Source organism: Agelaius phoeniceus, chromosome W (assembly GCF_051311805.1).
Source record: "Agelaius phoeniceus isolate bAgePho1 chromosome W, bAgePho1.hap1, whole genome shotgun sequence".
Lineage (NCBI taxonomy): Eukaryota > Metazoa > Chordata > Aves > Passeriformes > Icteridae > Agelaius > Agelaius phoeniceus.
In genome coordinates this window covers 252,492-278,246 of record NC_135301.1, presented here as the reverse complement: position 1 = coordinate 278,246, position 25,755 = coordinate 252,492, and the positions used below count along the sequence as shown (strand labels likewise).

Genomic DNA, 25,755 nt, shown 5'->3' with positions numbered 1-25,755 from the left:
TGGAGCACAGAGGCCGAGTCCTGCATTTTGGGGCCCGGGGCCAGAGCCCCAATGCTGCGCGCGAGTGCTCGGAAGGCGGAGCCCCGGCCCGGCGCTGTCCGGGCCCGGCCCCGGCCTGACGGGGGCGGCTTCGGGGCTGAGAGAAGCGCTCAGGCGCTCCCTCGTGGCGCTCGGCAGCGGAGGCCGAGCTCCGGCCGAGGCTCTTCCCGGAGCCGGGACACTCGTGGGGCCTCTCCCCGGTGCCGATGGGCGGGGGGTGAGGAGCCGGGAGCGCGGCGTTGCGGAGCCCGTGGGGCCGGCGTTCGGGGGCTCGGGCCCAGCCCCCGCCGCGGTCTCGGGTGCCGGAGGCCCCGGGGCCGTTGCCGGGCGGGCGGGGAGGTGCCGGGGGCAGGAGGCGGGGCGGGAGCCGCGGTGTCCCCGGGCCTGGGCGGGTCCCGGCCGGGGCTCGGCGAGCTCGGGCCCGACGGAGCGGGACGGGAAGGCGGGGCCGACGGTTGCCGCTCCCTGCCCGCCACTCCCGCCCGCGGCGCCGGGACACGGAAGGTGACACCGGGACGGGGCTCTGCGGGCTCAGGAGAGCCAGGCCCCTCCCGCCCCATAGCGATGCCAGTCCCGATGGCGACGGGGGAGAGGCGGCACCGCCCGGGGCCCCCCGGCAGAGCCAGGCAGCGCTCGGCCCCCGCAGCCCGGGCCGCGGTCACGGCCCCGCCGCAGCGGCCCAGGCTCCGAGCGGTCCCCGGCGGGAGCAGCCGTCGGGCGGGGCTCGCACAGCGCCGAGCGAGGCTCCCGAGCGATAGCCCCGGGACCGGGGGGGACAGGGGGGCGGGGCCGGCACAGGTGCGAGGGGCGGGGCCACGGAGCGCGGGCACGGGGCGATGCGACGGTGCCACCGCCACCGAGGCCGGGGGTGGCGGGCAGAGCGCCGCTGGGGTGTGCCGGGCGGTGCCGCCTCTCCCCCGTCGGGCGGATGGAAGCGGCAGCGGGCCCGGGACCGGTTTGGGGCCCGGGATGGCCGCGGGCACGGGGCGCTGCCGGGTGCGGGATCGCGGCCGTTCCCCGGTGCGGAGCCGCCGTGTGGGGCCGGCACCACGCAGGGCGCCCTCTGGCGGACACGGAGCGCGGTGCGAGCGCGGCGCCCCCGCCTGGCGGGGGAACGCGGTGCGGGGGGCGGAGCCTGAAAACAGGTGGCGGGGACAGGGGCGGAACCGGGCGGCACAAGGGACGGGGCCTGAGAGAACGGGGGCGGGGCCAGGCGGCACAAAGGGCGGGACCAGGGGCGGGGCCGGCTCAGGTGTGCACGGCGGGCGCGGCTCAGGTGTGCGGGGCCCCAGAGCGGCTGCGCGGGGCGGGGCCGAGGTGTTTTAGACCCCGGAAATCGCCTCGGCCGCCATTTGCTCACTCAGAGCACGGTGCGGACGGGAGCTCCGTGTGCGGGCTCCGCAGGTAAGGCGCGGAGGCTTCGGCCTCCCTTTCTGTCCCTCTCTCTAGCCCTCCTTCCTTCCCCGCGTATTCCCTTTCTTTCTCCCCCTTCCCTCTCGCCCTAAAACGCTCCTTTCCTCTCCTCCCAAACCCGACTCCCCCCACTCGTTCCTGTCGTGTCCCTTCCCCACTACTCCCTTCTATTCCTCCTCTTTCCACCGTCCCTCTTGTCCCCCCTCGGCCTTTCCCTTCCTGTCCCGCTTCCGTCGTCACTCCGACCCCTCTCCCTCCCCGTCCTCACCACCCCCATCTCTCCTGTCTCCCCGTCCTCCCGTTTCCTTCTTTTCTCGCAGCCGCGGGGCTCGGGGTGCCGGGCAAGAATAAAGCCCTGAGGGCCGGAGCCCGGCGCCCCCGGCCTCGCTGGGGTCCCCACACGGGGCCGGAGCCGCTCTGCGGGTCCCCCCATTGCAGTCCAACACACCGCCCGACACCGCCGGGGCTCCGGCTTTCCCAACATCACACTGGGGGGGTCCTGGGGTGGGGGGCCTGAGTTACAGGGGCCCCCTCATTAGGAGGGGGTCCCAGGGGGGAGGGGGGTTTAGGAGGGGCCCCCTCGTTAGGAGGGGGTCCCAGGGGGGAGGGGGGTTAGGAGGGGCCCCCTCCGGAGGAGGGGGTCCCTGGGGGGGGGTGGGGGAGGGCCCCCTCCGGAGGAGGGGGTCCAGGGGAGGGGGCGGGGCCTGGGGGGCGTAATCCCCCTCCAGGCTCCGCCCCCTTCCCGGACCCCCTCCTCCGGACGGGGTCCCACCCCGGCCCCCTCCAGGGACCCCCTCCTCTGGACCGGGGCCCGGGAGGGGGGGAGGGCGGGTGGGGTGGGGGGGACGTAGAGGGGGGCACGTCGCTCTGCAGCGTCAACACACGTAAAAAAAAAAAAATTGCCCGACACACGACCGTCCCCTGCCGTGCTGTCCCCGCCCGCCCCACCCTCCCCCCGGGCCCCGGTCCGGAGGAGGGGGTCCCTGGAGGGGGCCGGGGCGGGACCCCGTCCGGAGGAGGGGGTCCAGGGGAGGGGGCGGGGCCTGGGGGTAATACCCCCCCAGGCCCCGCCCCCTCCCCTGGACCCCCTCCTCCGGAGGGGGCCCTCCCCCACCCCCCCCCAGGGACCCCCTCCTCCGGAGGGGGCCCCTCCTATCCCCCCCCCCTCCCCCCTGGGACCCCCTCCTAACGAGGGGGCCCCTCCTAAACCCCCCTCCCCCCTGGGACCCCCTCCTAATGAGGGGGCCCCTGTAACTCGGGCCCCCCGCCCCAGGACCCCCCCAGTGTGATGTTGGGAAAGCCGGAGCCCCGGCGGTGTCGGGCGGTGTGTTGGACTGCAATGGGGGGACCCGCAGAGCGGCTCCGGCCCCGTGTGGGGACCCCAGCGAGGCCGGGGGCGCCGGGCTCCGGCCCTCAGGGCTTTATTCTTGCCCGGCACCCCGAGCCCCGCGGCTGCGAGAAAAGGAGGACAGTGGGGAATGGAAAACAAGAACAGGGGAACGGAGAAGAAGGTGGGGAGAGATCGGGGTGTGCAGGACAGCAGAGGACGGGGCTGGGGGGAAGGCAGGCTGGAGGAAGGAGCGGGATTGAGGGCGGGTGGGGAGCGACTGGTGGGGGGGAAGGGGGAGCTGGGAGCGGGGTCAGGGGGGAGTCCGGCTGGGGAGGGAAGGCAGAGGATGGGAAAGTAGGGTAGGGTAGGTGGGGTAGAGAACGAGAGAGGGGCGGCCGTAGGGGGGGAGGGAGGGGAGGGCTAGGGGGGAGAGGGAGGGGGGGGGTTTGGGGGGGGGAGGGTGTAGGGGGTGGGGGAGGGGTGGAAGGGAGGGTAGAGAGGAGAAATTCACAGAAATACAACACAACAGAAACGCAGGAGAAAAGAAACGCAGAGAAAAAGAAATATAGGGCCCCGGCCGGCAGCAACCTCCCTCACCCAACGCCGAGGAGCAAATGGCTCCGCCGGGGCCTCCCCGCGCCTTAAATCCCCCAAGGCCCCGCCCCGCGCAGCCGCACTGGGGTCCCTCACACCTGTGCAGACCCCGCCCCTCGCACCTGTGCCGGCCCCGCCCCCAGGGCCCCGCCTCCCCCCCGCCCCCCGCCCGCCCATAAATCCCGGCGGATCGGCGCCTGTCCCGTTTTCTGCGCGGGATGCTCATCCCGGGAGGCGGCGGGAGCGTCGGTCGGAGCGCTATGCGGAGATCCGGATCGGGGGCTGCTGCTGGTGCTGCGCGGGGTCCACGGTGCTCGGCTGGGACCGGGACGGGGATGGGGATTTAGGCCTGGGAATTCGTATCCTGGTCCTGCTGGTATTTCTTGTGGAAGCTGGGCCGAGCTGCTTCTTTCTCGGCGGGCAGGGTATGGGTGCCAAGGCCAGAGAATCGAGGTAGCATTGGGGCTGGGATCGGGACCACTATCGCTGCGGTCGGGAAAAGCCGCTCCGGGACAGGCGCTGCCGCTCCGGTTGCGGCCAGCGTGGGGCTGGGTCTCGCCGGGGCTCCAGGCACGCTCCGGCTGCGGCGGCAGGGAGCCGGTGCCGTGCCGCTGCCATGGCCGCCAGGAGGACGACGCTTCCCCGGAGCAGCCTCTGGATCGCGGCTGGCAGCGGGAAGGACACCGAGACCGCCCGTACCGGCCCCGGGACCCCATGGGCATCGCCGCTCGCTCAGCGCCGCCGCCCGCCCCGCGGGGCGCCCCCTGGCGGACACGGCGCCGCCCCGCAGCCCCCCCGGCCCGGTAACGCCACGAGCGCCGCGCTCCCCTACGAGCCCCAGCGCCCGCAGCCCCTGCTCCGTGCCCGCAGCCCCTGCTGGGGGCTGCAGCTTCCCAGCCACGAGCAGCCGCTCTGGGACGGCCGCTGGGGCCGAGGCGTTGCTGCTCCCGCTCCCATTGTGCCTGGGGTGGGACTGGAGCCCCAGGGAAACGCTAGGAAAAACCCCATGGGTTAAAAAACCAGTGCAAACGATTTGTTCTTTATTTCCAGAGCCGTGAGAATCATCAAGTCCAATGTGAGAAGTGACTGGCCCAGCTGTGCATCAAACCCAGAATTTTGGCCTTCTCAGCACCCTGCTCCAAACACCTGAGCCAATCCCAGGGCTGTTCCAAAGGCCCTGTGTGGGATGGCAATGACTGCTGCCACTAAGAGAACTCCTCTGCAAATGCAGCTCCTTCCCTTCTGCTACTGCTGCTTTGCACAGCAGCCCCTGCAATGGCTGTGGGGCAGAACTGGCTGGCACTCAACATGGCAGCACCAAACTCTTCCCCATAGCCCTGATTGTTCTGCCCTTGCCAGGATTTCCCCAGCAGCTGTAAATGTGCTCCCACAATGTCCCTTTGTTTCCCCAGGAAGAAGCCAACAAGACAAGCCCTGAGGGTTACCTTGCTCCGTGGCCAAAGCTCTTCTGGAGAGTGCCGGGGGGCGTTGCCTGCAGGTGAGTGTTGCCAGCTCCAAACCATGCTGGCTGCTGAGGCCAGGGCTGTTTTTCTGGCCCAGGGGCCTCGGTGTCTCCTGCTGGCTGCCAGCCATGCTCCTTGGTGTTCCCTGGCTGTGTCCCAGCTGGCTGGGAGCGCAGGGCAGGAGGAGGCCAGGAGCTCCTGAAAGGCAGCAGCACCTCGTGTCTTTGGCATCTGCAGGGGAGGAGCTGTGCCTGCACCGTGGCTCCTGGGCCAGGGGCTGCTCTGAGCAGGCCCCTGGAAATGCTTCAGCCCGGACAGAGACCACCAGCAGCCCAGCAGGACCCCAAGGAGCAGCTGGCATTGCTGGGAATGGAGGCACGGGCCCTTTGCAGAGGGGCTCAGCAGCAACTCCTGGCTCAGAGCTCCCACACAGCTGCCAGCTGTGGCCCAGCCACCCCAAATCCCTTCCCTCCTCCCCAGCCTGAGGCCATCGGCCATCAGCAGCATCAAAGCCAAGGCCATCTTCCCCCACAGGTGTTCAATCCCAGGCAGCAGCCCTCAGAGGTACCTGAAAATCAGTGGGATGGAGTTCGGAGTTTTCCAGGGATCCAGCTGGAAGTGCAGAAGTGATGGAAAGCTTTCCCAGGTAGGTGCCACTGGAGGTGTGCTGAAGACAAAGCTGTGCATCCCTTTCCTGAGAGAAAAGAATTTGTAGAGGCCCCTGCTGAGGCTCTGAAAGGAGCTGAGCTTCTGCAGGGAGAGATGTCCCCCCCTGGGCACAGGGGCTGCCTCAGCTCAGGCTGGGAGCACATCTGGCCACTGCCTTCTCCTGCTCTAAACCATCCACTGGATCTTCTCCATCCTGGAGCTCAGGGGGGTGAAATGGGCTCCATTCCAGGCAGCTCTGGCCAGTGAGCCCAGGGACACCACTGGGCTGAGGGTTCTCAACAGCCACTTCTATGGAATAGAACCCTGGCCTTGGCCCTGTGCTGCTGAGCTTCCTTGGAAGCTCTGCTGGCTCCTGACACAGCTGCTGTCCAAGGCAGCAGCTCTGCATGGGAATGCCCACACTCCATGGGGCACTGGGAGGTTACTGCAGCGGGAATGGAGCAGGGAATTTGGGGCTATGGGTAGAATTCATCAGAACTGGCACAGCTGACAGGGAACCCCAAATCTGGGCACCACACAGAGAACAATCTTTGTCCTGCCCTGTCAGCTCCAACCCCTGGGCTGAGAAGTTTTGGGAATTAAATGGATGGAATGATACAAACCACAGCAAGTGGCATCACCCAGAGGGACAATCCGGGTCCCAGACAATTGCTCCACAATCCACTATGGGGGAAAACACCCTGTGCCTGCCAGGAGCTCTGACTCTGCTTCTCTACCAGCTCCTGAGCAGTGTCAGGGCCACCATGAGGGCCTTAAAATCCAAACAAACCCCCTATCCCACACAGTGAATAATCCAAATAAAGAAATGCATTCTTGTCATCAAAGCTCCAAACTGTGTCAAGAGCTCTGCCAACAAGTTAATGGGATTCCCAAGAATCTCATTAATGCTCTTGGTTTCAGTTTTATGTATTTTTAATCCCTCAGTGGGCAGCCTGTACATCTTATCCTGGGATTTAGAGGCTGAGCAGGGCTGGCTTTGGGTTGACCCCCACCTCTGGCCCCAGCCTGTGCAAACACACCTTGTGCCAGGCTGGGTGAACTCATCACCTCAGCGTTTCCCTCCTAAATATCCCCTCCTTATCTCTCTGGAGATTCACTGACATTTTGCCCAAACCATGCACTCCTCACCTCCATGTGGCCTCCAAGTGTCCATTCTGTTCCTCACAGGTGCCCTGGTGCCACCGTGTTGGTCCCTTGGCCTTTCTCCAGCCCGAGGCTGCTCCTCTGCTCGCTCTCTGCAGTCTCATCCCACAGGGATCCTCTTCTCCCTTCCCTGCTGGCTGCTGCCAAGGAAGGAGGCCACAGGGAGTCTCCAGTGCTGCCCCCTCAGCCCTGGAGAGTCCTGGCTGTGGGCCCGAGGGGCCTGGGATTTCCCAGGGAAATTGTCTGCTCGTCTCCCTTCAATGACCTCAGCAATTCCCTCCAAAATGCCACCTCACTGCCCCTGACATCCCCTCACATTCCACTGCCCTACACAAACAGTTCTTGGATCCCCTCTAGATCACACCAGGTTTTCAGCCACATGAAGGGCATCACCTGTGCCCACTGCTCGTTATTCACCCAACCAAAATCAAGAGCAAATGTTGGTTGGGCTTTAATAACAACTTGAAAGAACTTTACAGCACAATAAATCACCTTTTTCTTCTGTGGGTTTTTTTTCCCTTCAGCTGCTGGGCTTCCCTGTGAGGATGTGTGCTGAGCTCTGGGTGGAGGGGACTGTCAGGCTGAAGGGCTGTGGGTTTGTGTTCTTCTCCCTGGGCATCAGCCACTGCCCCAATCCCTTTGCCCAGGCTGTTCCCTGTGCCTGTGCTCAGGCTGGGGCAGCACAGGCAGACGCAGCTCTCAGCACTCCCTGCTCCAAACACAGCTCTGGCCTCCGCTGCAATCTGGCTCTGCTGGGAGGTTTGCTCCTAGAGAAATCCAAGAATTGCTCATGGCAATGTGGAGAATCAATCTCCACAAAGGGAGGTAAGGAATAAAATCCTGCTCTGGGAGCCCTTGGGATCTGCAGGGCTGCTGAGGGAAGGGGACATTCCCTGCCTGCAGTGCACACAGCCCCACTTGCAGCAGCCAGCCCAGCCTGCCAGCTGGGCTCTGCCAGCCCCTCTCTGAGCACCCTCCCTGTGCTGCTCCCTCTCGGTGCCTTTGGCAATCCCAGCCTGAGCCTGAGCAGCCCAAAGCTCTGGCTGGCAGCCCAGGGACAAAGGGACGCTCCCAGGGATGGGGCACATTCCCAGCAAACGCTCCCAGCAGGGCCCAGAGGCAGCCCTGGAGCTCCTGGCTGGGGCTGGCAGGAGGGCACAGCCCCCAGCTGGGCTGGCAGTGACAGCAGTGACAGCAGCCAAGTGCCACGCTCTGGTGGCACAGCACAGACACCCAGGCCAGCACTGCCCGTGGGAGGGGCACAATGAATGCTGCTCCCTGTGCTGCCCCATGCCAGCAGGAAAGCTCCAGGGGCATGGAAACTCCTGCCCCTTCCCCCCAGCCCAGATGAGCACTCCTCAGCTCCCAACACCCAGTTCTCACCTCCAGCCTGCTCCCGGGGCTGCTGCCACCTTCCTGACAAGGTGCCAAAGGCCCCTGGGCACAGGGCTCCCTCTGTGTCTCAGGGCTTGGGCACGGCAGGGACCAGGCTGCTCCAGCAAGGACAGCCTGGAAGCAGAGCAGATGTCCCAGGGCTGGCAACGGGCTGGGGACAGCAGTTCTGAAACCCAGAGTGCTGAAAACAGCCCCCAAAGTGTTCTATGGTCACACCTTGAACATGGCTCCAAAGGGCAGCAGCTCTGGTGCCAGAGCAGCACCTGCACCATTCCCTGTGCCAGCCCTGGCTCACTGAAAAACAAAACAAATCAACCACACCCAGGCCTTGTTTGCACAATTCCTGATCCAAACCCTCACCTTTCCTGCCCGGCACTGAGGCAAATCTGACACAGCATTGAGAAGTGACCTTTGCTGAGAGCAGCCATCATCCCAGTCCTCCAGCCTTGGCAAGATTGTGCAGTGAGTGGACCTCAGCTCTACTCCTAAACCTCAATTTCTGTCAGTTTTTGTTAGAAAGATACTGGACAGGAAATCATGCAGCAGAATTTGCAAATTGCACAAGGAATAACAAGGCCCAGAGCAAAGCCAACCACCCCCATCACTGCTGCAGCCCAGTTCTGGGAGAAATGCTGATCTCATTTCTAAATACTGCCCTTCCCTCCCACTCAGTCCTTCCCTGCACATCCCTGCAGAGCATGGACTCCATCTTTTGCTGCCAACAGCACCTCTCCAGCCCAGAGCCCACTGCTCACAGACACAAACTGAGCAAGCCTAAGGCAATGTTCCCAGCAGCAGATGCAATTCCTGAACTCCCTTTTCCCTGGATTCTGAGCCCTTGCAGGAAACTCAGCTCAGCCCAGAGTCTGTTCTGCTTTCCCAGAGGGAAATACAGCCTGATGGGCCCCAGCTCTGGCACCACATTGCCCTTGTTCCTGCTGCCCTGGAAAGGCACAGGCAAAGCCAGTCCCTCAGAGCCCATCCCTGGGCCCCAGGAGAGCTGGAGCTGCTCCCAGATGCCAGGGCCCTGCAGGGCTGTGCTGACACCAGCACAGGCTGACCCCTGTGCCCAGCACCACCCCTCACTCTGCTCCCACGGCTCCCAAATGCTGCCAGCCCTGCCCCTGCCCCTGTGCCAGGGCCGTGCCTGCCCCCAGCCCCAGCAGAGGCTGTCACCCAGCCCTGCAGCGGCTGCCAGCCCTGGCAGAGCTGGGCATGCACTGAGAGCTCCCCAAGGAAGGCCCAGAGCAGCCCTGGGCTGCACAGACAATGCCCAAGCTGCCCTCAGGGCACAGCCAGCACCACAGCTCCAGCAGCCCCAGGGAACTCTGGCACTGCCTCTGCACCTCTGCCCTTCTCCAGCAGGCACAGCTGGGGCTGGGCTGGCAGCAATGGCATTGCCATGGCAGCTCATGCCAGCAGAGAGGAAAAGGGGAGCCCTGTGTCCCTCTGACTCACCCCACAGCGTGGGCAGGACCAGAGCCCTCCAGCGCAGAGCCCTGCTGCTGAAGCCTCTTGCCTTTGGCTGCTCCAACACCAAAGCTTCGGGCAAACATGGGAGGAGTTGGATGATTTTTCCTGCCCTGAAAGAGAGGAGAAAAGAAAATTAAGTCCACTGTGGAAGTCCAAGGATCCCAGCTCTCCTAGCTCTGCTCTGCTGGCTCACTATGGGGTTTTACCCAGGAGAGGTGACACCAATTCAAACACAAACGTGTCCTTTGCCAGCACTTTTATTCCTGACTATTTCAGACAATGAAAGGATGCTCATTTTTCATCTTGCATTCTCTGCCTCATTTGAACAGAACCATTTTTATCCCAGAGCCCACGTGGCAGCCATTCCATCCTTTCCCATTGGACTTGGCGCAAAGGAAGGGACACCCGGGATGCTGCACCACAAGAAATCCCAAAGAGAATCCCCTCCAAAACCTCCCAGGGAAAGGGTTTTTGCTTTTGGGACACAAGAAAGGCCTTGGGCCATTTGCACCCACATGGAAAGCCCACACTGAGCACTTGCTTTTAAAGATGTTGCACTTGAAGTTACAGACATGGAATTGCTTTGGGATTTGGCATTTCCTGCACCCACACAAACACATTCAAGGAATTAAGCACAGAGTCCTGAAGTTTGGTTATTCCAGTGCTGTTTTGGTAGTGCCACTTGACACACCAAAATCCACAGCAACACTTCAAAAAATGCAAAGCAACTTTCACCCCCACAGCCCCCTTCCTTTCCATTTTGCAGTTTTGGGCTCCTCTTAAGAACAGCTTAAAGAAAAGAAGAGAAAAGGCCAGGACCTGCTCCCAGCCAGTGCCCCAGCCACCTGTTTGCCAGAGATTCTCCTTACAGCTGATGGCTTTTCTAAGAAAGCTCCAGCTCAGCCTTATCACAATCCCCTGGCAGCCCTCACCACGAGCCCCAAAGGCCAGGGCACATCTGTGTGCTGCCTCAGGAAGCTCAGGGGCTCCCTGGGGGACAAAGCCTGGTTTGGGCCCAGAGCTGACTCTGCTCCCTGCTGGCTGAACTGTGCAGCTGTGGGATGCAGCTGGGTGCTGCAGGGCAGAGTGTGTCACCCTCTGTGCCAGCCAGGCTCCAAAGGCAGCCCTTGGTGCCCCAGCAGCGCTGCTGGAAGCGCTGGCAGCGCTTGGCACAGATGGGATGGAGCCTTCCCACAGCTCTGTGCCCTGGCACCGAGGCTGGCACAGCAGAGAGGCCGATGGCAGCAGAACAAACCCAGCTGGCTTTCCATGGGCACTGATGGGACTGAGAGCCCCAGGCCAGAGCTGCTCCCTGCCCAGCCCAGGAGCTCCCAGTGCTGCTGCAGGGCACGGGCTCTGAGGGAACCCTGCAGCTGGGACAGGAACGCAGCAGCGACAATTCCCAGGCACAAAGAGATCCCCACCTGCTCCAGCAACTGAACCTCTGGGGCTCAGCCCCACGGGCTGTCCCTGCTCCAGGCAGGAGGAGCCACACAGCCCCCGAGGCTGGGCTCACCCCCTGCCCTGCCAGCAGGAAACAAGGGCTTCATGAAGCTCTGGGGACACCTTCTGTCCCCAGAGGGCTCTGGGGACATCCAGCACAACATCCAGCAGTGTGGATCTTTAATAAAGACAGCTCGGACCTATCCTTGCCACACACTCGCCTTTGTTATTGCCTCACAGTCTCTGCTTTAAAATGTTTTGCTATTACAAGTGTTTAAACAAGACTGACCGTGAGCCCTGCACCCTTGCCGTGCTCCAAGCCCGAAGGCAGAGCTGGATATCCTCACACTCATCCAGCCTGAGGGAGCTGCTGCAGCATTTAAAACATTTACAAACCACCCCTGCCCTGAGGCTGTGCAGCCCTGGGAGGTGCCTGGGTGCCAGCCCAGCATTAGAGATGGGACATCAGGAGAGCGAGCAGACAACGCCCACTGCAGCCTCTGCACTCTCGGCGCTGCAGCTGCACGATCCTCACTGCTCAGCGACTCTCAGCTCTGATTCCAGGACTCCCGCCAGGAAACTGAGGGCCCTTTCCAGATGCAAATCCCCACAGAGCCACTGCTCTCCTCTCCACCCACCCTCCTGCTCCACCTTTTACCCCTTTGGTAGCCACCACCCCACCCAGGACACAGAGGAGGCTCTCGGGTGCCAACTGAGACCCAAATCGATCCAGGTGCCTCAGGAAATAAATACAAACCAACTCCTCCCTTCTAGGCTAACAAAATGTCCTGGTGCCCAGTTCCTGTTTCCTAAGGCAAAACCCACGCATCAGGGGAAAATGGCAAGTCCCAAACCCAACCAAACCCGGTTTGGCATCGGTTTCCATCAGGACCGTTCAGGTTTCCCAGTGCCCCTCAGCTGCAGCCACAGGAGCAGCTTCTCTCTGGGACCCAGGGGGGTGGGCACAGGGACACCCATCCCGCTGCTTCCCGGCAAACAGAGCTCAGCCCAGCCCAGAATGGAACAGAACAAATGCAGTTCTTGCCCTTGCCATTTATGTCTGAGCTCTGGCACGCTGTTATTGAGCACAAAACTCCCGAGAGGGGACAGTCTGTAACTACTGCTCTGGATCAAGGATCATCTGTCAGTTCGTGTATGCACTGCACAGCTTTCATAAACAGCACTGTAACAGACACTAGTTTAGACTATAATACTATAATAGACTATAATAGAGACTGTGAAATGTTCAAATGCTTTTACACGTAAGGAACTCAGAAAATGGTCTCAGATAATGAGGTGATTTCCCACAGCTGGGGACAATCTTATCTGAAACACAAGATAACAGAAACAGAAACCAGAGCACTGAAAAAAAAAAGGAAAAATTTACTGACCCTCGTTATCAAATAACGAGGGACTGAAAATAAAACAGGATGGCACCACAGGAAGAAATAAAGTATATTGGTTTAATCCACAAGATGGCGCGAAGGTTCCAACCAAGCAAAAGAACATCTAAACTGAAAAGGACTCTTGGAATATGTATAAACTCTAATGAATATGCACACCCCACTGCAATGGAACAGAATCTAGAGAACACGGTTTAAGGGAACCGGGTGCTCCTGGCAAACAGCCAAGCACCCCAGCGCTGCCTTTTATCCCTTAACAAACGTGTAAAAATTCTAGAGAGTGAACTCTGTTTCTCACCCAATAAAACGCTGTTCCCGCAGCTGGGACGAGCCCCACCTTCATTCCACGGCACACGATCCCAGAGAGCCGCAAGGCCCGGGACAGAGCCGTGCCACCCGCAGCGGGTCCCACGCAGCAGCGCCCAAAGCAGCCCCGGCCCCCTGTGGGTGCCCCCGGCCCCGGTGCCCTCGGCCCAGCTCCCTCCCCTCCGGCCGCTCACCTGAGGGCACCGCCCGCTGCCTCCCGGCGCTGCTGCCGAGCCGAGGGCATTGTCCCCGCTCCTGGCCCAAAGGCCGCGTTCTGCGCTGCAGGGCGCGCTCCGGGGGACGCGGGGCCGGGCAGGGACAGGGTGAGCCGGGCTGCGGCGGCTGTCCCAGCGCTCTGTCCCCTCCCGGGGCTCAGGCCGGGGAGCGGGGCCCTGCCAGCGGCCGCCATTGCAGCGCGGAGCAGAGTCAGGTAGGGCCGAAGAGCCGAGTGTGGCCGAGTGGAGCCGACAACAGCCGAGTGTGGCCGAGTGGAGCCGACAACAGCCGAGTGTGGCCGAGTGGAGCCGACAACAGCCGAGTGTGGCCGAGTGGAGCCGACAACAGCCGAGTGTGGCCGAGTGGAGCCGGCGACAGCCGAGTGTGGCCGAGTGGAGTCGGCGACAGCCGAGTGTGGCCGAGTGGAGCCGACAACAGCCGAGTGTGGCCGAGTGGAGCCGACAACAGCCGAGTGTGGCCGAGTGGAGCCGACAACAGCCGAGTGTGGCCGACGACAGCCGAGTGTGGCCGACAGCAGCCGACAACAGCCGAGCCTACCCGAACGGCCGACTCTGGCCGCGATTTGCCGAATCCATCCGAGCTTAGCTGAGGTGAACTGAACGGAACGCGACGGAACCGCGTTCAGCCCAACCGAACTAGATAAGCCCGACCGAACTAGATAAGCCCGACCGAACTAGATAAGCCGAACCCACCTGAACATTACGGCGTCGCTCACTCACCCATCTCTCAGTGTGGGCAGGCACCCTCAGCTCTAAGGAGCCGTGCAGAGCGAGTGCTCCGTCCCTTGGGAAGCACGGAGTGATCAGCCCCAGGGACAGGAAAGTACAGACAAATGCCGTGGTCAGCCCTGAGGATTCAGGAGGATTCCGAGCCAGTGGCCCAGAACCTGCCACAATTCTATCTACAATTGCAATGTAATTACGGTGGGACAGTGCCAGGCTGGAGTTCAGAGAGCTCGGCCGTTCCACCGGGGCTGGGGACATGACTGAGGGGGTTTTGTGTCAGTCTGATGGCCCTGAGCAGCATCAAGAACCAAAAGGAAATTTTACAGAAATGTTTTGAGATGGATTGCCCCAAAAACTTGGGCTGCTTCTAGGGGGACAAAAGATTGAAAAAGCTTTCTGTTGAATTCCTGTCAGAAAGTCCAGACCCACTGGTTCAGCTATGGAAGGGATGGATATGATGCACCACAGAAAGAGACAAAAGCAGAAATGTTAAAAGGTCTATCTCCCATCCTTCCCCAAGACTGTTGGATCAGTCTTTTTTAAGTGCTCTCTAATCTGATGTTTCTAACTCCCTCTGTCTTCTGCCATCTCTACCTGTTTCTACTTTACTCCAATTCTCTCCACCTGTTTTCCTATGTTTCTCTCCCCCCTATTGCTCTACCCACCTACCTCTCTCCCTTCTCTTCCTCCATTTCTCTCTCTCCCTCTCTCTATCCCTCTCCATCCCTTTATCTCCCCCATTTCTCCCTCTCTCCATCCCCCTCTCTCCATTTCTCTCTCTCTCTCTTAATTTCAGTTCCACGTGTCCAGAAGGAACTGTGCTCCTCCCCAAGGCCTGTACTATGTGGAGTTACACAGCGCTCTGAACTGTGTGCTGTAATACAGAAGACTGTTACAAACACCAGGGTAGACCATAGCTAAGGGTGTCATCACAGCACTTCCATGGGATGGAAAAGCCATAGGAAGAAATTGCTGAGTGTTATGCAAAGAGACCAATGTCATGCCCAAGATGTCTTCATACATCAGCAGCACTGGTCAGACAGGGGTCATGCATCTCCCCTCACTGGCACCAGGAAAAAAAAAAAGAAACTGAGCAAACCCACCTTTGTATCGAGAGCCTTTTTTATGCTGATTCGTCTCTGAATTCTAGCTTCTCCTCTTTCAATCTGAGCCATGATCTTCTCTATGTCTTGGAGTTCATTGCATCTTTCCCAGAACACAGCTAAGAAAAGAACAACTTCTTAGTATCTTATCATGCATTGTAAAAGTCAGGGGTTTAACCTTAAAAAAAGGATGTTAGCTGTTCCTTCCTTTTACCAGAGCTTACTGCTGTGTAACAACAGACATGCCTTGAGCTGGTAAGAAACCTTCCCTTCCAGCTACCATGTGCTGCAGTAGTACAAATGCTGTTTTGAAGAGGGTAGATATAGGAATCTTCAGTTTAAGTGAGGTACAATACAGGCCAGTAAGACTTTTGTGTGTCAGTCTCCTCAAAGGAAACAAAGCTTCTTCAAATGAAAACGGATGTAACAGAATACAGTTTTATCAATAGAAGCAAGAGGGCAACTGAGTGCCCGAAGACAAGCAAGTGCCTGAAAGACCATTAGGTGTTTAAATAAGGGGTTTTTGTACAAGATTTTTGCACATTTTCAACTTGCTCTGTACCTTTAGAAATGTAGTGCCAGGACTTTGCAGCTACACTACAGTGGAAAAAAATCTCTTCTAATGCGAGGTTAAGACTCAGGTTACCAGTGGTGGCTGTAGGTTCAATCGTGATGTATTTACTGAGTTCTGCTCTCGAGGAGGAGGTAAAGGTTAACTTCTCATTAATGAATACAAGGAAAAGGGAAATCTCTTCAGCTAAGCAGTGTTTCTCAGCATTTCCCTTTGCAAAAATTAACAAGAACTGAAGACAGTGCTACCCAGTTAGATTCAGGATACAGTGAAGTGGCTCAGCAGGAGTTTAGGTGTGCATTTTAGTACAGCCTTAGTTGTGCAGGCAGTAATGATGGTAAAAGACAGAGCAGCAGATCCAAAATACATCAATATAATTCTACCCCAAAAATCTTAGAACAGCAGTGTAAGAAATTCTCAGCAGTAGGATGTTACCATGTTCTCAGGCAGTTCAAATGAGCCAAGCAGAGTTAGATACTCTCAGAGCTGAGTACAGAATTAAGTTACCTGAATACTCAATGACTTCCTCTGGGGTTTTTCCTTCGACTTCTCGTGCTATATTTTCAATGTCATCACGGCCCCACTTCTCATTGGCTTTGAGGAACTGGTTGAAATCTCTCTTATTCCAGTTAGTGAAGCCCTATACAGCAATCAAGAGGAAACATTGCACAGAGGTTCAGGATTTGTCCATCTCCAAATTTGATTCAACTGGTTTCTTGAAATTGCCTGTAACACTTCCATCATTCCACAGTGTTAAACCTTTTCTTTCTCTGCAGTTTAATTTAGTAGAACTCTTTTTATACTGCAGTCACTGTAATTTAGTAGAACTCTTTTTATACTGCAGTCACTGTAGTCTCTCTATTTCAATACTGCAAAATGACTAGCACTAGTTCTTTATTTACCTAGTAATTTCTGGTAAGTTTTCAGCTGAAAAATTAATCCCTCCTCCTAAGAGTCTCTCTGTGGGATTACTTTCTAAGAAAAAAAAATTGCTCAAGTGAAAGTAGTGTAATGGCTTTTGTTTTGTCAAAAAGGCCCCCCAAGTGCCTCACAGACACCCTCAGCCATTGCATCATTGCAGTGACCGCTGCACGGTCACTCTCCCTCAGAAGGACTAAAGCCACCTTGTGATGGTGATTTTCAGCAGAGACACAAGTAGCACTGCTGAAGTCATGAGCTAAAGTAGGTTCATTTCATATTACCAGTAGCTTTTACAAGTAGTGGGAAGTAGCAAGTTCTGCCAGCCATGTTGTGATTTAGCCACAGCTTACTGGACTGTACTGATTCCTGACCTCTGTGATTCTGGTGTCTCCACAGTGAGCTGTTCCAGCTCATTACTACGCAAGCAAGAAATCCTGTCCTGTAATTCCGATCCCCTGCCAAAATACAACGTGTAAATAAAATATCCAAATAAGGCATATCAAGCATTCACCTGGTTTTAAATTATTTAAATATACAGGCTTCCTAATTATATACTTATTCAGCTCACACCCTCTTTTAGTGAGGGGAACTATCCACTACCAGATGTGGTTTAGGAAAACTGACTGTTCAGACCCCAAGATTCACTTCCATAAGGGTGTGAAACTGAGGCAGAATATGTGCATTAAATCATGTGGAATGCAGCACACCCAGCTCTGCAGCCATTCTGCAAGGTTTCATGGAAAGACATCACAGTCTATAGTGAATGCCAGACTAGGATTCAGGAGAATCCTTGGTGCACATTCCTCAAAGATATCCTATGACATAGGCCTATGACAAACCTAATGCTGGAAACTCTTTTCAGTCTGAACCAAACTGTGCAGATGTGTTAACTACGGCACATGCCGATCAGTGACCAAGAAATGCTCCCATAATGCTGTGAAACACAAAACAAGCTTTGGCTGATTTCAGTCTCACTGAAGAACCGACAATACCTGGGTTAGAAGTTTCTCTTTTTCTTCCAGTTCTTCATCATTAAGAGGTTCAGCCTCATCAATCTTAAGCTGCTCTTCCTTTTGTGCTTGGGCTGCATTTGGGAGATCAGGATTACGAGGTACCTGAAAGGTTTTGCACTTTATAAAACTGAATTAATTTTTCACAGATAATTACTAATTGTCACCTTTTTGTTAATATAACCTAATAGCTTCGACAGCTGAACATGATTTTATTTCATTTAAATTACTGTGAAAGGCTGGAAAAGTACTTATTCTCCTACTGTTGCATTAAACTGTTCCATTGCAAGAATTTAGAGAATAACACAGAAGGGACTGGACCTTAAAGATCACCTCTTTTCCAAGCCCCTGCTATGGGCAGGGCCACCTTCTGCTTAGACAAGGATGCTCAAAGGCTCGTCCAACGTGGCCTTGAACACTTCCAAGCAAGTGGAATGTGGGTCATCCACAGCTTCTCTGGGCAAATTGTGCCAGTGCCTCACCACACTCACAGTGAAGAATTTCCTTCCAATATCCAACCCAAACCTGCCCTCTGTCAGTTTAAAGCTGCTCCCTTGTAAAAAGTCCCTTTTCAGCTTTCCTGCAAGCCCCCTCTAGGTACTGAAAGGCTGCAATTTGGTTGCTCCAGAGCCTTTGCTTCTCCAGACTGAACAATCCCAACTCTCAGCCTTTCCTCCTAAGAGAGGTGCTCCAGCCCTCTGGTCAAGGAAATTCTTCAGTTACCTTGTAACCAATTGTTTTCCTGTCGTAGAGAATCTCTTTTTCCAACAGTTCAAACAGGCGAGGAGGAAAGAACTGGAAGTCCTGTACATTTGGCTGTTTTGGAGGCCGTGGAGCCTGAAACACAAAGCTTGCATTTGCTCCCTTTCACATCCAGAATCTGCTTGCTTGTAAGAAGTAATTTAAGTTTATGAGCAAACAAAAAGCATTATTGTTACAAAAATGCACTGTCTTAACTTGGGGGGAAAAAAGTCACACCATGCAAGACACACCAACCACCACAAAGAATTCTAAAAGTAAAAGAGCAGTGAGAGAAGGGGAAGAGAGGTCTTTTGGGAGGAGGTGGCTGGTGAAAAAGTCACACGTGTTTAAAGCATTAATCTTCCACAGGAAAATTTACAGCTGCTTAAATAAGAACTAGAAAAAACTTGATCTTAGCCTCCCTAACGTCTTACAAGTTTCATACTGTTCTTATTTTTTCTCACAGAAGTTTGTCTCAAGTCTTTTGGAAATTTTTTCTAAATTTAGATAGTCCCTCCACTTTATAAAAGTGAACAGAGCAGTTTTTATGACTCAAGACCTATTTGTTGCTTAGAGCTTCAGCCATTTACCATACATATTGAAAAAATTTATTTCTTTTGATTAGTCAACTCACCTTAGGTGCTTTTGGTTCACTGACTCGAAGAGCCTCTCTGAAGTAAGCATCCACAGCATAATTGGCTTTTCTTTCTCTTTTAGGGGGTTCAATCCACTCTGTAAATGCCAACTATAAAAACAAAACCCATCACCCCCAAAACCAAAAATTAAGTCTTGCAAGATCATGAGACCAGCTACAAGTTTTATGTAAAATTAGATCTACATCTACTTCATTATAAGTGTTATAAGTGTTATTTAAACTATTTTCATAGATGACACTGTATTTTACCCAATACCTCTTAAATAAGTATGACTAAAACATGCAATTCAGGGCATTCCTCCAAAAGAAACTTAAAACATTACCTTCTGTTTTTCTCTGTAGTCTTCCCCTTCAAAATTATACACGCTAGATTCAGTATCCATAGTAAAATTCCTAAGGGAGCTTTCACCCATCTTTGAAAGTTTTTCATTCATTTCCGCAGTCTTGGACAGGGGATACAGAAAAGAATAGTAGCCATTTGGATGGTACTTCATTATTTAACATCTCATTCCCAGATAGAACGGGAGCCATTTTGGAAGGCACGTCATTATTAAACACCTCATTCCAGAAAGGAGCCACTCTGAAAGGTACTTCATGTTAAAACATCCCATTGCCAGAAAGAAGAGGAGCCATTCTAGAAGGTACTTGACTATAAAACATCTTATTGACAACATCAGAAAAAACAGACACGATTGAGTAACACAAAAACCCTCTACAGCAAAAACCCCTTTTCTCTCCAGCTTGGAACCAAGTTATCATCCAGAGACTTACTATCTTGCCATCACATTCAAATCTACAGGTGAGCTTCCCCTTTTCAAACCTTCTCACCTTCTTTGCCCCTCTTTCCAAAATGTGATCAATATCTTCATCTGTAATCTCACTATCCTTTGAAGCAAACACGTGTGTTGCTCCATGTCTGATCATTTGCAGCATTTCATTCTTTCCAAGTTTATTCAGGTTTTGATCCACCAATCTTCCTAAAGATAAAAATGCTTGAGGATAGCAACTCACTAAAGAGTTTATGTTATGGAAGGAGCAATACAGGATTTTCTCCCCCTTATATTTCCACATACAAACTACATATTACTGATTCCAAGCAAGTCAACTAAGGTTACCTTACTTTTCTCTGTCTATTAGAAAAAGGAAAGGCATTCATTTAAATTTAAAGTGAAAGAAGAAACTGAGTGCTTTAAAAAGTCAAATCTGACTATATCCCACCGGGCAGGTAAGCAAAAAGTTAGTGAGGAAATGCCTACTCCTACAGTAAAACAAATTTCCAAGTGGATGAGGCCTTTGCACATGAACTCCCTTCAGAGTTCAGATGAGGCAAAAGCAACACTCCCACTGGTTCTTACTGGCTGATTGCACCATGATTTACAATGGGAGAAGAAGGGAATTTCATCCTAGATCCGAAGTGCCTTCATATAATACTTGCCTTGCTGGATGACTATGGAATCCAGGCGCAGTTTCATTTCTGCACGCTCCACTATCCTTTCCTCCACGGTATTGTCTGTAATAAACCTGAACACACGGACAGTCTTGGTCTGCCCAATTCTGTGCGCTCGATCCTGCCCAAAACAGTAACAAAAAAGTCAGCACTTGCCTTCCAGCATGACTACATAATGAGGTTTAAGATTTTCATTATTTACAGCACACAAATTTACAAAACAGAACAGCACAGGTTACTAAAATGTTTACAGCTATCCATGGCTACCCAAGATATTACATTTTTATCTACATTGCAGGTTTGGGGTTTTTTTTTTTCAATAACACTGACAGTGAGTGTGTCTCTATGTGTCATAGCTAAAAAACAGCAGGATTTGGGGTTTTTCATTAAATCACACACAGAGGAGAAGATTTGGATGCTTCTGACCTTAAGCAACCTTCTGTAGAATCAAAGCATGAAGAAATCATCTCTCTGCTGACCAAAAGCTGCCTTTCTCAAAATCCTTCAGTAGTGCCATGAATAGTTCAAGAAAAATACAATAACCCTGCCTCTCCTGACTAGTGAAACATGAACCACTGTGAGAATCAGTATTCTCAACACACACCTGTAGTGGTAGCTGGTACTGCCTCATTTGAGCTATTAGACACCAGTTCCTTCATTCTTTTGAAGTGATTTTTGCTAGAGTACTTGAGACCCACAGGTTAACTGAAATAATTTAAGACATTTCCAAGACTTCTCTCTGAAAGGCCTCATTTGTCAAAAAAAAAAAAACCAAAAAAAACCCCAACCAAAAATCCAAAAATCCACTGGCAGTTTTTAGATAGCTTTGCTTTCTTAGGTGGTCACTAATGTCCTTGACATGTATCCAGGATGGAGATGCATCCACATCTACTTAAAAAAACCCCTAAGGATAGTTACTAAAATGAGATCCTTTCATTACCATCACCATAAAAGCAGTTTTTGAAAACTTTAATTCAACTCTTCTTTATCTCATTTTCAAGATCGCAGGAAAAACAGTGAAAACACATTCACCTCCACTCCCCACAACAGCTTTATAGTTTTGGGATTAACAACCTAGATTTAATTCATTTTTACTTACTCAAGTAGGCTATTTGCATTAAACAATACTATGAGGTGTAGCACACACCCAGCATTTCCCACTACATAAAACACTGTATAACCCAAATGTGACTGAGGACTAATGGTTCCACACAGTGGAAGCTGCACTTGAACTGAAAATTAGTCTTACAAATCCTGCTCCTGTGCTAAAATGGGAAAATACCAATTTATTTTGGAAGTACACATTTCTAGCAAAGTACTGTGAGAAAAAGAAAAACAAAACCCCATAATTTCCATCTGGAATCTTACCATAGCCTGGAGATCTACTTGTGGATTCCAGTCTGAATCAAAGAGAATTACAACATCAGCAGTAGCCAGATTGATTCCAAGACCTCCTGCTCGTGTACTCAACATGAACACAAATTTTGAGCTGTCAGGATCATTGAATGCATTAATGGAAGCCTAAATCAATGAAAAGAATGTATCAGTTAAACAAAATGTTTTACAAGTAGTATTTTTACATAAATACAATCCCTGAAGTTGTAAATACCTGTCGCTCATTGTGAGGAGTTTGTCCATCCAGTCTGCAATATTCGTAATTTCTCCACATACAGTAATCTTCCAAAATATCTAGAACTCTTGTCATCTGCCTGAAGATTAGAACCCTTGAGCCTGTTTGGGTAAAAAGGTTTCTTATGCTTTCACCAAAATGTAAGATTAAACAAACTCTCCAAGTCTGCACTACCAGAAAAGGAAGGAGGGCAATTCCATGTACTAAGAAGAAAAGTCGTTTGAATTTCAGACCCAAACTACAATGCAGGGCTGCAGCTGCTGCTGCCACAGCACATCCATGCCATAGGACACGTTTGTCTTACCCTGATATGTCACTGTCTAATTAATGGCTGGCTTCTCCTTTTCATTTTGTGTTGTACTCCTCAAGAAAAAGTTCCCAGACATGGCAGAGTAAGATGGTAACACAAATATAAAAACATTATCAAGTATAAATAATAAAATTTTGAAGTATTTGATTGTTTTGGATTTAAGATCTCTAGAAATAAAGTGAATTCTTCTTAAGTACTTGTCAGTTTACTGCCAAGAACAACTTAAATAAAAAAAAAAAAGAAAAGGTTCAGTACTTTATGCATATACACTCAGCCATTTCCAGTCTACTGGAGAAATTTAAGTAAAACACAGGATATAACAAAGTTTCTACTTCCTTTTGTCCTTTGGACTCAAGGGTTAATACTGAACTCTCTTGTTTAAGATGCTAATTTGATTTGAGACCAGTCCAGTATTAATTACAACACCTCATCAATAAACCTGATATCAGGAAGAAACCAAGATCAAAAAAGCACAGTAACCACTGAATTGCTTGGTTTTCAGTCTTGAGTTATACAGTCACAGCTGCTTGGATGATACCTAGATACAAAGTACAGTTTACTTCTATACTACAGAAGGTTGAGGTTTGGACGTGGTTTTGTTTTCCTGCAAAGTGTCCCCACTCACAAACCTACATCCAACTTCTTTAGCAAAGTTACTACTGTAAGCATACTCAAAAAATAGTGAGCTAAAAATTTATTCCAGTGTCAAAAACTCTGTTGCAAGTGACTTTTACAGTAATCCATTTCAAAGCTCAAATAACTTTAAAACAACTCAAGAGTTCCCCCATGTCTGAGTGTTTATAGAATACACAGAAAAACCTCAGGTACTGTTCAAAATCACATCCAGCAAGAAAGACCAACATTTCACACAGGATTTGACTTGAGCTATGTATGAGGACTCTGAATCTGAAATGGTCCTTCATGGCAAATCAAAGGCGTGGCTAAAATACTACATAATTATATTTCAGATAGCTAAGAAAACTATGAAAGAAAATCTAAAGCCCCAATCAAATGATGTTTTTATGGTGTGAACTTAGCTGCGATGAAAAAGTGGGGAAAAAAAAGAAATCAAAACACTTCAACACAAAAAGCCATAATGGACTATTGATCCAAGCTGGTATCATACTAGAAACCAACAGTAATCCTGGCTAAAGTCCGCTGGGTTTTGCTCAGAATACACAAAAATATTACTGAACCAAAAAACTCTCAAAACCCCAGAAAGGAGATGTATACCTTGTTCTTTCAACTTAGGCAGCAATTTGTCTAGAAGTACCATTTTGCCACTGTTAGTGACCAAATGCATGTCTGTTGTGTAAGGTGGGCCAGGCTCTGCTCCATCAAAGAGGTACGGGTGATTGCAGCATTTCCGCAGCTGCATCAGGATGTTCAGCAGTCTCATCTTGTCCAGCTTCCCAGCTGAGTTCAGGATATCTATATCCTTCATCAGGATTCGGGTATACCTACAGCACGGAAAGAAAAAAACCCTTCTGTTCACTCTAAAATGAAGCTGGGGGATGACTTACAAGCTGCATCTTTTGCTGGTGCAGAGGGAGGAGGAGGAAAGGTTTGAATACATGTAAGCCAGGAAAAGCCTGTGGGAGACAGAACCTGCCTTCAGCATCATGGCAGCCATGGGACATGGTTTGGGTGTCATTCTTTTGCCTCTGGGCAAGTCAGAAATGTAGCACAGACTCACAGAATCGATTGGGTTGCAAGAGAACTCTGAGATCATCAGTTCCAACCTTAGGCTAAACACCACCATCCACTGGGTGCCACATCCAGCTGTTTCCTCAATACCTCCAGAGATGGTGAATCCACCACCTGTCTGAGCAGTCTATTCCAATGCTTGACAACCCTTTCCATTAAGAGATTCCTCCTGATGCTTGACCTGAACCTCCCTTGGTGTAGTTTGAGGCCATTTCTTCTTGTTCTGTTGCCTGGGAGAAGAGGCTGATGACCCCCTCGGCTGCACCCTCCCATCCAGGAGTCGTGCAGAGCAAAAAGGTTCCTCCTGAACCTCCTCTCCTTTAAGCAAGAAGTTAAGCAAGTTTTCATAAGTCTTTAGGCTACAAATACTGTCTAAAGCTCACCCTTCTCTTCATTTAATCAGGTAAATCTCCCTGACATGCATGGTTCTGTCATAGCAGTGTCAGAAAGAAACAGGAATAAACTGGGAGTATACCAGAGAGAATAAATTGAGTTCTACACAACCTCCAAGTCACAGACAGCACATTCCTTCTGAGCCTGAACCACAGCCCAGTCAAGCACATGCATTAATTACCATTCTCACTGCATTTTGCTGAGGCCCACATAAATTTTAACTTCCTTCTTTGGAGGCAAGCTTTTCTCCACATCAGCCTTGATGCGACGGAGAAGGAATGGTCGTAGCACCTGAAAGAGGTTCACCATTAAATGCATTTTGGAAACTGAAACACTGATCAGGTCAATGGATGAAGCAAAGAGCAGATATTCTCTATCACAGATACATGATCTAGTGTTAGACAATCTGAAAAAAAAAAAGCAACCTCTATGGAGAAATTATTTGCTATACATAGGATATACATGTGCTTTATTTGAAAGACTCAAAGATTAGGTCAAAATGATCTTTGACATGGTTCTGTGTCCTTGGACTTAATTTTGCTTGACTGAAAAGTTGTGGAATAATCTCTCTCATCCTAATAGTCTATCATAAGAAGTATTAGAAGAACTGTTTGGGATTTAACTTAGGTAAATGTAACCCTTGTATAAAAGGCAAAAGGACTCACCATAGGAAGGCGCTCCACCAGTTTTTGATCCCCTAGACAGTTGTTGGTATCAAATCACGAATCAAAATCCTGTATCAACAAAATCATTGGTTTATAAGAGGCTTCCTTTCAAGGTACAATAGCATCACAATGGTGAACAAATACAACTCTCATATGGCCAGGAAGTAAAAGAACAAATGACCTTATTTGGCCTATTTTATGAAAAGCTTTATAACAAACATTTCCAACTCAATCTATCACTTATCAGTAACTGACACCACTAACTATACATATCCAGGTCTACTTTCAAATTGGGAAAACCAGCAAAATTAATTTGATTCAGAAACAAAAGACTTACTTCAGCTGAGTTAAAGACATCTGGCAAAAGGAAGTTGAGAAGTGCCCAGAGTTCATGTAATTTTGTATGTAAAATGTTGTATGTAAAATCATGTAAATAAAATTGTTCTGAAGTGGAGTTCCAGTTAATAGCAGTCGGTTGGTAGTCTTGAATTCCCTTACAATTTCTGATAACTGAAGGACAGTGAGACATGTCCAAATATCAAACATATATATTTAAACATTACTAGTCCCTACACCATCAACTAAATAACCCACACAGATCTCTTGCTTAGTGTAAAATAAATTACCTTTGATTTTTCATTTTTAATCCTGTGGGCCTCATCTATAACAAGGTATCTCCAGTTGAACTTTTTGAATACTGACTTCTCTTTGATAAGCATTTCATATGATGTTACACAGACATCCCATTCTCCAGGCAGCAACACATCTCTCACAAAGGCAGCCTAGGTAACAAGGTGACAGCTGGTAACTGAGGCTTTGTCAAATTTAAAGGGAGTTAAGTTCCACTTTTTCCACAGGGAAAAGTCTAAGTACATGATATGATGTCCTCTGCCCTATGCAGGTCCATGATGCTCAATAAATAAGGGGAATTTCCTCAGTCAGAGACATAAAATCAGAGTGTTGCACCTA

The 25,755-nt window shown here is 52.1% G+C and overlaps 1 protein-coding gene and 1 long non-coding RNA gene across 2 annotated transcripts; both read right to left on the bottom strand.

Annotated features, from left to right (window-relative positions):
- Nucleotides 1-4,387: 4,387 nt before the first annotated feature.
- Nucleotides 4,388-13,269, bottom strand: LOC143696586 (uncharacterized). The gene is made up of 2 exons (XR_013185985.1): nucleotides 12,866-13,269; nucleotides 4,388-9,629 (listed from the first exon to the last, which is right to left on the bottom strand). It is a non-coding gene; the product is annotated as an uncharacterized LOC143696586 (long non-coding RNA).
- Nucleotides 13,270-13,894: 625 nt separating this feature from the next.
- LOC129122244 (SWI/SNF-related matrix-associated actin-dependent regulator of chromatin subfamily A member 5-like) lies at nucleotides 13,895-24,439 on the bottom strand. The gene is made up of 12 exons (XM_077193131.1): nucleotides 24,312-24,439; nucleotides 23,255-23,481; nucleotides 21,691-22,010; nucleotides 21,450-21,602; nucleotides 20,066-20,202; nucleotides 19,463-19,607; nucleotides 18,958-19,077; nucleotides 18,614-18,724; nucleotides 17,962-18,075; nucleotides 17,221-17,343; nucleotides 15,815-15,947; nucleotides 13,895-14,855 (listed from the first exon to the last, which is right to left on the bottom strand). Exons 1-12 carry the CDS (start codon nucleotides 24,437-24,439, stop codon nucleotides 14,680-14,682), a joined length of 1,887 nt encoding a protein of 628 aa, XP_077049246.1. The 3' UTR covers nucleotides 13,895-14,679.
- Between the last annotated feature and the right edge of the window lie 1,316 nt (nucleotides 24,440-25,755).